The 11,874-nt window shown below is 36.5% G+C and overlaps 1 protein-coding gene across 6 annotated transcripts in view; it reads right to left on the bottom strand.

The window, feature by feature from the left end:
- LOC106173314 (serine/threonine-protein kinase D3) overlaps nucleotides 1–11,497 on the bottom strand; it is a 53,310-nt gene extending 41,813 nt beyond the window's left edge. For 3 of the 6 annotated variants that reach the window (XM_013554407.2, XM_013554413.2, XM_087005464.1), the window contains exon 1: nucleotides 11,218–11,496. In XM_013554407.2, the coding sequence (XP_013409861.1) occupies nucleotides 11,218–11,358 (141 nt within the window). In that variant the 5' untranslated portion in view covers nucleotides 11,359–11,496. Of the gene's footprint in view, nucleotides 1–2,189; nucleotides 2,212–11,217 lie in introns of those variants that run through there. The other 3 variants (XM_013554405.2, XM_013554409.2, XM_087005465.1) reach the window with 2 other exon arrangements.
- Nucleotides 11,498–11,874: the final 377 nt, after the last annotated feature.

Below are 11,874 nucleotides of genomic sequence, written 5' to 3'. Positions count from 1 at the left end.
AATCAAAGCTGCATTAGGAAATATGTTAAATGTGATTTTCTATGGTCAAATGTTCTTTTCAGCAATTTTCCATAATTTTAATTAGGCAAGAAGAGCCCTTCATAACCAAATAAAATACACAGAACTTTATTACGTCATACAGGCAAGACAGTATACATGTTCATGCTACCAAAACAAACAGAATCATATACAATCTACTTGATGCATCTTCCTGGTGAAACGCAGGAACTACTTGGAATTTTGACATCATAATCAATGAAATCATTCAAATACAGCTGGTTTGTTTCAAATCATGGCATCTTAATCGTGGAAGTGCTCTGAAGGAAAAGCTAATGGAGATCAGGCTCCTCACTTCATTAAACATACTCAATTTTACATAATGTTATCTCCTTACTCTGTACAGACGCTATTCACTAATTTTTATCCATCTAACTCTGCGGGTTTCTCACTAAAGTAGTTTCAGTGTAATTGTTTGGCACACCCCCTTGAGAAACTAGGGGGTAGTTGACTACCTTTTATTACCCCGATCCAGGGTCGGATCCAGAGAGATTTTCCGACAGTCTTCCAAATTATTTTGTTGATCCAACCTCCATTTATGACAGTCTTCTGACAAAAAATGAATTTTCGTCAATGTAAACTTGAAAATCTGACTGTTTTCCGGAAGACCCAGAAGACAGCCTCAATCAGCCCCTGCCCCTAGCAGCTTGACTAGGCTTGCCAGACATTTAAGCTGCTTACACTGAATGCAATTTAGCAAGAATCCCCAAAGATTTAGATTGCTCCAGCATGGGTTTATGGGAACACTCCCTTTAATGTGCTATGCTAAAATATTTGAAAAGAAAAAAAAAAAAATTTGTAAACTTGTATTGGAAGGGGCTTGTGATTGAGTGAATTGCAAAATTGACAAACAAAGGGGAAAGATACTGAAAACACAATCAAAACCTGTTATAAATGAGCAGCTACCAGCCAAACAACTGAAAGCCCTTTATGCAACTGATCCAGTTTGACCTATCAGTGAGAAATGACAAAACCAGACAGAAACCATCATTATGCTTTCCCTACCAGTTCTAATAAAGCTTACCAAGCTCTCCTTCATCCAATTTATCATGAGCTGCTCTTCTTGAAGCCTTATGAAGACTTACTGCTACCTGTCTGCAGACAGAGCTATGAACGTCACACATCCACCATATACAACATTTTGCTGTACATCCACAATATCCTTTGAGACCTGTGTCAATAACTATTCTTGACCCTTATCAGCAATATGTGAACAGTCTCTAAAGGCCGCATTTCAACTCACATTGTGACAGCTTATCTTAGGACTGGTCTATCTCAGAGGACCATGAGCTTATATATTTTAACCATAAAAAGCCCACTGATGTCCCATCCATCTCACTTATGATTGCTTGATTAGATGGGCCTTCAATGAGTAGAAAAACCTTAACATCACAGCCTTCAAATGAAATATGCACAAAGTTAAGCCATCAAAATTTGACTGGAAATGCGGCAAGAGAGACTCTCGTCTCAGAGATTTTTCATATGATTGGCTATCAGCCTCACCCATTTTCTTCTATCACTGAATCTTTCTACTGTTTGATGATATAATTATTCCACAGAGGAAATTTATCATAAAAAATTACCACTTTGCTATAGGAGCTTTATGGTAATGACACTTAAAGAAAGACGAATGTCAGTGTGTTGTTGGGGGGGGGGGGGATAGAAAAATATGTAGACATCTCAAAGATCTTTCAGACACAAGAACATAAATTAATTCTTAGCATATCAACTCAAGCCTGATCAAATTCTTAAGCAATATAATGATAAATCAGCAAAGTAGACATTTAGCATACAGTTTAAGCAGCTAGTATACTGTAGCACTCAGGGTTCAATTATACTGGAAGTGTATGTTATAAGAAATCATAGATGGCACATCTGAAAGCAACCACCGCCACTGAGGGATTTGCCATCTTAATCACTACTACACTTATTGAAAATGATAGATCCCACATTTCCAACAATTCAATGTAATTTCCTCTGAAGCTGAAAAATACCGTCCTGCATCATCTTTAGAAAAATTTTTCCATGTTACACATTTTTTTCTGTAAATATTCTTAAACACATTTTGATTTCTTGTTGTTTCTTGTTTAAAGCCCTTGAATGCATGTCTACACATTCATATAATCACTCACTTGCATGCATCTTCAGCATCCTCATGTATCCACATCATATGCCGCTACCAGCACGCAAAGGTGAACAAATTGATATCTGACTTTACAATCCTGTAATGTTCACATCTATCAATATGCCTGATTGCCAGCCTGGTTATTTTCCCATGCCAAACTGGAAATTATGGCGAATTAATAGATTGATTTATCACTGGAGGAAGATCTAATCCATTCCTTCAACTGCTACACATGAACATCAGTTCAAGAGAGATTAATGAATCATCTCCCATAAAAAACAAAGAGAAAATGCTGTAAATTGAGCAGTCTAAAATCAATTTCTAACTAACAAGTGAAGTAATTTTTGTTTTACATTATCAGCTATTTTCAAATGCTGTCATTTCAGTTTTCAATGTTACTTACTTGAACTCAAATTCCTCTTGCTTAGTTGAACAAATGAGAAACGTACGTTATTCAAGGTGTGTGGGTGATTTTTCAGCAGTGCATCACCCAATATCAAGTAAGATCTGCATTGGAATGAAAGTAATCAGTTATACATCTAAATTAAACCAGTTTTGCACAGTTACAGTGATTCATATGCTGTCATGAACCAAGCAATAATTATCTTCTTACCTGTGCAAGGAAAGATTACTTCTTTTCACCAATTCCCAAAATAAATGAAATAAAGAAATGCCAAGTTCCCCCCAACGTCTGCTATCCCAGTAACAAATATTTCACCTTTTACCAAGAATACAAGCTGAATGAAAGAGTAGTTTAACTCTGGGGTGAAAACAGTCAGCCAAATGCGGTAGTTGAGAAGGCAAAACACAATATCTACTACATTGCAGCTTTTCAACATTTTGTCTCTATAGAAGCGAATCTTTAAATACAAGTAAGGCAATATCACCATTAAACCTGGGAGACTAATTTTACCTAGATTTCTCAAATTGCTCCACTGGGAATTACACAGCAATAAAACTGACTTTGTGTCTATCTATCTGACTTATATACTGATAAAGGGAGTAAAGACAATAAAAAGGCTTCAGCTATTATAGAAAAACTTGGATATTGTACTAGAAAATGGGGAAATCATGTTTTTTTTTTAAATAAAACTTGTTGCCATAGCAACTTTATTTACATAGGCACCCACCCCTTTTGTCTGTTATATGTAGTGAAGAACATGTTTACAAGGTATGGTGCTTGAAACAAGTCCTCACAGAGGAACTGTGAAGAATTTTAAAAATAAAGAAAAAACAATTTCCCAAAGTTTTAAGCCTACATGGGTATCTCCAGTTTTTTTTTACCCAATAAGGAGATAATTATGACCACTATGTGTGTAAAAAAAAATGATAAGGACATGAGCTTGACAAAAATGCAAATCTTTTAGTTGATGATTGGTACCTTTTCAATGCAAATTTTGTCTATGTCAATCCACAAATTTTCTGATAAGTACACTAAATGATCTTAAAGCCAACCACCATGTCTAATGAAATGAACCGTCTGCAATACAATATATCTGAAATAAGTGACGTGAGTGAGGACTGAAGTCTGCCAGAAGACTGATGTCATAGACAGATAGCGTTTTGCCACCAATTTCAAACAAGCATGGAACAAAGTACAAATGTGTTGAATGGTGTTGAAGAAAAATAAAAATCATGACAGGATGGATGGGTAAACCCATGGTATACAGCTACACCCAACCACCCCTCCTCCAAAATAAAGAAATAAACAAACCTACAGATTTAATGCAGTTTATTCAAGATGATTATGCAGATAAAATATTTCCTTATTACCTGGAAATACTACATAGCAATAAAATCTTCAATAATCCATTCATAATTTATGCTGTGGAACTCGAGGTGGTACCTATAGTGATTCCACATACTCTACACCTTCCATTAACTTTTACCTTGTGTAGTCTTCATGGGTTTACTCTGAGCGTGTTTTGCCTTCAATTTATTCACAATACTTTGCACCTGCTGAGCATTTGATTCAAATACCAAAGGGAAATAGTCCCTTTTGGCAAACGCATGTACTATGCGGAGAGCATGCTGAGGGCACACAGGCAAACCTTGCTAATGCAGAATTTTGTTTTCTATTATGGAACCAAATGCAGACTTTTAGACTCAAATTTCACAGACTAATATTTTTTCTTGTGCAATTATCTACAACCCTTCTCTGTAAACTATCTTAGACTAGAACTTCTGTGTTCAAAATTCCATTTGTTGTCTTTATGGTCTATCTGTCTGAAAGAATGAAATGGGGTAACCAGGTGCAGGGTCATCACTATGTCATCATACCTAAGAAAATCTACAAGTGTATCCTGCCAGTGAGACTGATATAATACTATAGCCAAGACAGTGAAGTGTATCCTGCCAGTGAGACTGATACAATATATCCAAGACAGTGAAGTGCTTGCTACTGAGTCTGTGGCAATCACTCAGCCTGAATCACTATGACAATTTACACAATGACATAACAATGTCAACATGCATAGATATTCTTATAAAGACCTCAAGAGATGTATTGAAACAATAACCAATACGTCGATATAATACAAAGGTGAGCCATATTATGTGGGAAATATTGTACATACTCAACTGAACATTTTTTTTTGTTACAGTACTGCAATTTCAAAGTACAACTAGCCACACACAAGATGTGCATGCACAGTTTTTCATGTCTTTCGTGCCTACACAGGCAATCAAAACAATCAAAATTGCATGCATGTACAAATGCAAAGACAGGCACGTACAAGTACAGAGACAGAGGCAGCTACAAGTACACAAACACAGACAGATACACACATAACAACAGGAGACAATATTTCCCAGTTCACACCACATTATTGAGGTATCCTTCACCTACATATTAAGTCCCTGATGTCTATCACTGTCATATTAATCACTCTAGTCAGGCACAGTTCAACTCAATAAAAAGACAACTTTTGATTCAACAAAGATTTGTTGCAATTACAGTATCTCAACCTGAAGACAAAAAAATTATTTATTTCTATACATATTTTAATATTTTACAGTACACAACATAAATAGATTTTTAGTGTGTGTGTGTGTGTGTGTGTATGTGTATGTGTGTGTGTGTGCGTGTGTGTCGGGGGGGGGGGGGAGAGAGGGGTAGATACAAAAAATTACAATGTTTCCGGTTCCATTATCTTAAAGAATAAATATTTAAACATTTCTATTATGTGGTGCAGTACATGTGGACAAGCTGGTGAGATTTCTTACCCTTAGAGTAAAGAAGAGGAAGACATTTATGTTTCTTTATTGGTGTACAAATTTCAGATAAAAGACTTTAAAAATCCAACATGCAACATATAAAAATGATTACTGACTCACAAGGGACCACTAAATCTAATCTTAATCTGGATATCTTGTGTTAAGTAGTGTACACAGAGGGGAAAAATCAATTAGAGACATGCAAGTATAGCACCTCCATACTCCCATGCAAACCATATGAGAGTATGCACTTGGCATTGCTGGATCAAGTCAAGCCCGTTAGCTGGATCACGTTAACATGCACAATGTTCACCGATGGCCAAGAGACATCAACTTGGCTGAGTGAGCGAAATCTTCTTTTATTAATTAATTAATGAATGATTCAATTCAGTTTGCAAATTTACGTTATGCAATTTGCTTAAACAACTGAAGGCAGATGTCATTGGGAATCTTTTCAACATCTTCCAAGTCCTTCAGTTGCTATTATTGCATGAAGTCAGGTGGAATGACCAAAATCATGAGCCTTATCATTAAAATTGTGACTACGTATTCAAACTTTTCATTACAATCTCACACCTGTCACAGCTCCATCCGGCAACACCCCCACCCCCACCCCAATCCCCCAAGTTTCAAGTCACCATCACACTGCAGCTTGGGCAACCCCACTCCTTCTTCTCTTATGGCTGTCTGATTAAAAGAAACTCATCATAGGACACAATTAATGCCCATTTATGGTATCTCAATCTCATACACCAGGCATAGCACACAAACAAATGAATGCAACTGCTGCCCACAACATGCTTAGACTGATCAGATAGCCCCCAAGAGAGGGCTCGTGCCAGGGCGGATCAAACCATCTGCAATGTGAAGGCAACATCAAGAACCCTGCAGAGAATGCCAACTTTCATACAGCAGACTCAAGGTCAATACTCTGAAAATCAGGGCGCATCGTGGAAATAATTTTGCCATCAGATTAGACAAGTACCAAGCAGGAATTGCCTAGATCCTAGTTGTCCTAATTAGATCCTTGGATTTCATAAATATGTCATTAGAATAGGGTGTCTGCAGGCATCATCTGTTTCACCTGTACGAATCGATACAGTTAGCACCCCTGGGAGCTAACCACAATCAAGACGAGTTGCAATATCACTCTCATCTATATAGAAATAACATCATTACCTAGCACATGCTCCTATCCAAACTGATTTGAATTCTGCCATCTTCGTGCAATAGAAGTATGCAAGCACATGCAACGAGATTGTATGTCTTGGGTAAAACATGCAACAGAAAAAAGCTTGAGAATAAAAAGCTCTTTAAGCAATTTTAAGGGAAATCTGAATGCAGCATTACTTGTTGCCAAAGTGATGCCATGTTAGGCTGAGAACAAGCCTGAACTCCCTTGCAATTAACTGGAGTCTAGATTAAATAAATAATGAGGAAAATACTATTATCTCCAAATAAAGGTGTGAACATGCAGCATACAGAAATCAGCTGCTCTGGGATGTAGCTACACAGGAGTCTAACTGTATTGGATTAACAATGCAATATCCATTATTTTCTTTATATTTCCAACATCCTTGAATTCGAAACTTTCAGAAAAGACTAGAAATTGCGATATAACCACAAACAGACTGAAACTGAATCTGCAATCCATTCTTGTCACGTGGAAAGATATTGGAAATGTTCTATCAAAAATGTGATGCAAACTTCACTCAATCAAAAGCAATATAAAAAGAAACTTTAATATCTATATAGTTCACAATCTTTAGCATATAGCATATAGTATCCACACAAAATTCATTTAAATTCCATGAGATTATGACAGTACATGGAATTATGCTAGTTTCCCACTTCTGACAGTTTCTTTCAAACATATTTATTATTTGAAGCAAGCAGCAACATTCTGAATTGTAATTGTCTTGAATTTTATTCCATTAGATACTGTATTAAGACCAGCATGATCCAGTGTCTTATCATAAAATAAATTTAGGTAGTAAGTGGACTGGTTTTGTCTAACCATGGACCTAAATATACATATTTCCCGAATGTTACAGTTTTTCTTGGCCTGTATTGAAAAAAAAAAACATTTTTCTTAAGATGTATAAGCCAAACTGGTTCTATGGAGCTAAAACTTAAAGCTAAGTGGCTGATAACAGTTTCAAGAATTGGTAAAAAAAAAAGGCATTCAGCTAGTCCAAGGGCACCGGCAACAATTCTAAGCCAGATCAATGTAAATCCACCTCTACAACCATATCTGGTGTGTAGATCACAGCATCTTTTACATCTTCTACTTAGTCATACTGTGTCAGTTAAACTGACTGCATATTGTGTCTCACAGTCAAATATTTACCAAGAACCAGTACTTGGTACAGACGTTCAGTTCAGTAAGTACGTTGAAATCATATTTATAGCTATCAAGTCTATTAGCTTACATCCTACTCAAAGGTATGGATTTAGATTTAGAATGGCGAGGAAGACTTTGGCAATAAAACATTGATAAAACTGGCAAGATGACTGAAACTATCCACACATTCAGACTTACAGAAATTTAAAGAAATTTTCCTTTTTAATACTGCTTTTGTATACCTGCATTAAAGCAGGCTAAAATTCTTGGGCTTGTTTTCAGATTTAGAAGAAACATACAGGAAGCAATTTTGGGTCTTTTTGTGAAACACACCAAAGACAAATAAATGCCAAGAGTCAGTCTAAACTTTAACCTTTGGTGAAATGAGAGCCAGGCTTGAAAGGGAACAGCCTGACAGATTTTTAACTGAAAAATCACTTATTCTCTAAGTATGAACTTAGGTTCAGCCCTTGAGATTTTTTTTAGATTGCAGACAAGTGTTGCAGATCAAGATTGCTGGCAGTGAGCGCACGGTGTCGAATTAAAATAAGATGATGAGGCTGATGTGACAAAAGCCACATACTACTCTCTAGCTCCAAAAGTTTCAGCATTTATTGGCAACTATCCTCTTCCATCAGAATGTCTGTACTGTCCCTATATTGGAGAGGTCAGCGTGTTCTCCTCACATCCCTTAGAAAACACGAAAATTGTATACGCTAATGCAATCAATTTGCCACTTCTTGCCTTTGATAAATCTATATTTCTAGGCATGCTAAAAGTCTTCCACATTTAGTTTAGTGAAAAGGCTGCCAAAATCATTCTGAGTAATTATAGACCTTTTCACTGCTGGATGCTGCCTAACAATGCATGAAAAAAATGACAAGAAGACTTGCTTATATAAGCATTATTTAACATTATCCTTTTAAAGGATATTCTTTTATATTTCATTCAAACATGCTCACCTGCTATCCATTTCTTATCTTGCTATATATTCGTTTTTTCTAAAATGAAAGCTGTTCTGCGCTTGTTTTTTCATTATATTATTATTTTTTAATTTATATGAATTGGGTGGATTAAATGTGATAAATCCATTATCACTAAAGCTGCATTCACAAAGAAAGTATCACACCAGGTAGTTCAAACTAATTCATCAGAGACTCTCACTGACTACAATCAGATTAACACGCCTCCTCCTGGGATTGAGCAGAATATAGAAAGCTGGTGATTATATGAGTATGTCGGAAACAAGAGGAGGCGTGTTAATCTGTTAAGCTGATTGCTCTACTTAGTACCATAATACTATTATAATTCTTTGCAGGAAAACATACTTTAGCCATTCAATACAATAAACAACTTTCTGAAAAAAAATTAAGTAATACTAAAGACCTATCTAGGGCAATGTTATCATAACATAATGTTTTCTTCTTACTGGTTAACTTTTTTAAAAGGATTGATTTATAAAGAAAAGAAATTGTGCGGTACGCTTTTTTCAACGACCATTTTTTAAATCCTAAAAGAATTCATACAACCAACACGAGGGGCACACATTAATTACATGGACATGTGGTCTAGGGATATGTCATATACAACTTCGACGTCAGTGTCTACAGTATTAAGCCTCAATTGGAACAAATAAACACTGTGAATTTAAAAGGATTGATTTATAAAGAAAAGAAATTGAGCAGTAAGCTTTTTTCAACAACCATCTTTTAAATCCTAAAAGAATTCATACAACCAACACGAGGGGCACACATTAATTACATGGACATGTGGTCTAGGGATATGTCATATATAACTTCCACGTCAGTGTCTACAGAATCAATTGGAACAAATAAACACTGTGACTTAATATGTATGTGTACATCAAACTGTAAGCCTACTTTTCTGACCAGTTAATCTAATATATTGCACCATGTCTGTAAGTACAGTAACATACAAAAGGCTGCAATACAAAACACCTTACCATTTTCTTGTGTGAAAAAGAGGCAATACACAAGATGGCCAATGTCATTCTAAATAACTGGTCAGTAATCTAGAACTAAATTATTAAATCCAAGTGCAAGAGGGGTTGAGCAATGTACCATGAGTAGAAGAAAGTTGCCCTTTACCCCAGAAAAATTCATTTTGGTGGTTAAATCCTGTGAAAAGGGCAAGAGACCATGGGACCATGACGTAACCAAGGGGTAAGTCCATTTTATTTCTTCAACTTTTCTAAAAGAAACGATCATTTGATCAAATCTATAAGTCTGGTTCTAATATCAAAACAGCTTATCATGCAACACATTACAAAACACTTAAGGTTTGGGGTTTCTTTAATTGCCTTTCAGGAAAAATATAATTTCACTGACTTCTTAGAAGTAATAGGCTAAAGTAAGTAAAATGTGTTACTAAAATCCAATAATTATATAGCCAATAATAATTCAAATATGCAGTGAGTGTAATTTGACGCAGATCATTACTACTCATAACCCATTAGCTAATGGATTTAGCTCAGACTATGTAACAGTCCTTTTCAGTAAAACATCAACTGATATTCCAAATGCAGGTCATTACTGAAGAGAGATGCTAACAGAAATAGAAGTACGCACAACATCAAGGTTACATTTGTACCCCCCCCCCCACCGCAAATAAAAATGTACATTTCTGGAGGGATGAGAGAGACAGAGATGTAATTTCACTCCAAACATTTTTGTAGGTATTGATTTTAACTCTTTTGGATTAAGAAAACAACATTTGTGGTCAGGATAAATAAGAGCATGTCAGGAAAAATAGACAGACTTCTTACTGATATTGATATTATAAAATGGAATTCTTGTCGCGAAACAGTCAAATGCATACTAAAAAAACATCTGTCAGTAAAGCTCATTTTATTTGGTAGTTATCAGCAGAATACACACCTGAGAGAGACATAATCTTAAAGCATATGTATTTTGGACAGGGCACATGAAGCAAATTCAAAACCATTTAAAATCCTTCACCTTGAGACTTCTTCTCCCTTTCAAGGATGTGAACTTAAATGTCTCAACCTACTCTGAGACTAGACTGGCCTAAGAGTTTACATCCTAGCAGAGCCCAAGAGTGCAAACAGGTGGTGACCAACTTATCTGGCGTTTGTTAGCTCTCGTTTCAAGAAAACAACAATCACCAGTAATTTCTACATATATCAATGTTTATTCGGTAGAATTAAAATTAAAAGTGTCTCTTTAAACCCCCAGACGTTAACAAACTGTATGCACACAGTCTTAGAGGATTAAAGGGCTGATGACTGACACAATGTAAACTTTGAGTGCAGGAAACTGCGGTAACAACACACCGTGAACACCAACCTCCATCCAACAGACACTGTAAACAACCACCTTAGACGGCGTACCAGACATCGTACAAGCAAACAACATGAAACAAGCTGTCTTAAGCCGTTCTAGAATAAGAAGCAGTAGATATCAGCTCAGAAAATCATGCTACAAACAGCCCTCACCTTTCGGTCAACAAAAGCACATGCTATTTCCCGTAGGTTGGAAAGAGTGAGCTCCCCTCCCTCCACCGTCACTTGCTCCCTTTCCAAGCCAATCTGCATCAGGAAATTCAGACTCATTGCCTTCCCCGAATCCTCCGACATCTTTCAAGCCCAGGCGGTCTTCTGTTCACGTTAATCTGTACCTGTAATATCGGTAATTTAGTTCATAGGCACCCCCAACCTTCTCCTACTGCTCATCTTCCGCTCCCATTGTCACGTGACTGGTGTCGTATGTCGGCTGTCCCCAGCTGACTGACGTTGTGAGCAGGGTGATGACGTCCTTCGGCCGGCTCTACACAACTTCCCTATTTTATCTTACAACAAGATCAGATCCGGTTGGTTACTTTTTCCGTCGCCTTTACTTTGTAATGTATTCAAAGCAAAAGGTACAAATAGCTGTACAAGCAATATTGTAGTCTTATATGAGATCGTTTAGAACATATGAAGTCTAGTTTATTGAATGGTCATTTTTTGCTTGTTTAGGAGGGTTCTTGAGGAAGGTGGAGAAAGTTATACTCTATCCCCTCATGTCATTAGTAGTACTGTTATCAGGAAATTTGATTTTTTTTCTTGAAACAACGAGCAGCTTGTTTTATGTACCGGTAGGCCCAAAGGCAA

Source organism: Lingula anatina, chromosome 2, assembly GCF_051362555.1.
Source record: "Lingula anatina isolate TDL-2025a chromosome 2, LinAna3.0, whole genome shotgun sequence".
In the NCBI taxonomy this organism is placed as follows: Eukaryota; Metazoa; Brachiopoda; class Lingulata; order Lingulida; family Lingulidae; genus Lingula; species Lingula anatina.
This window is presented reverse-complemented; position numbering and strand designations above follow the sequence as displayed.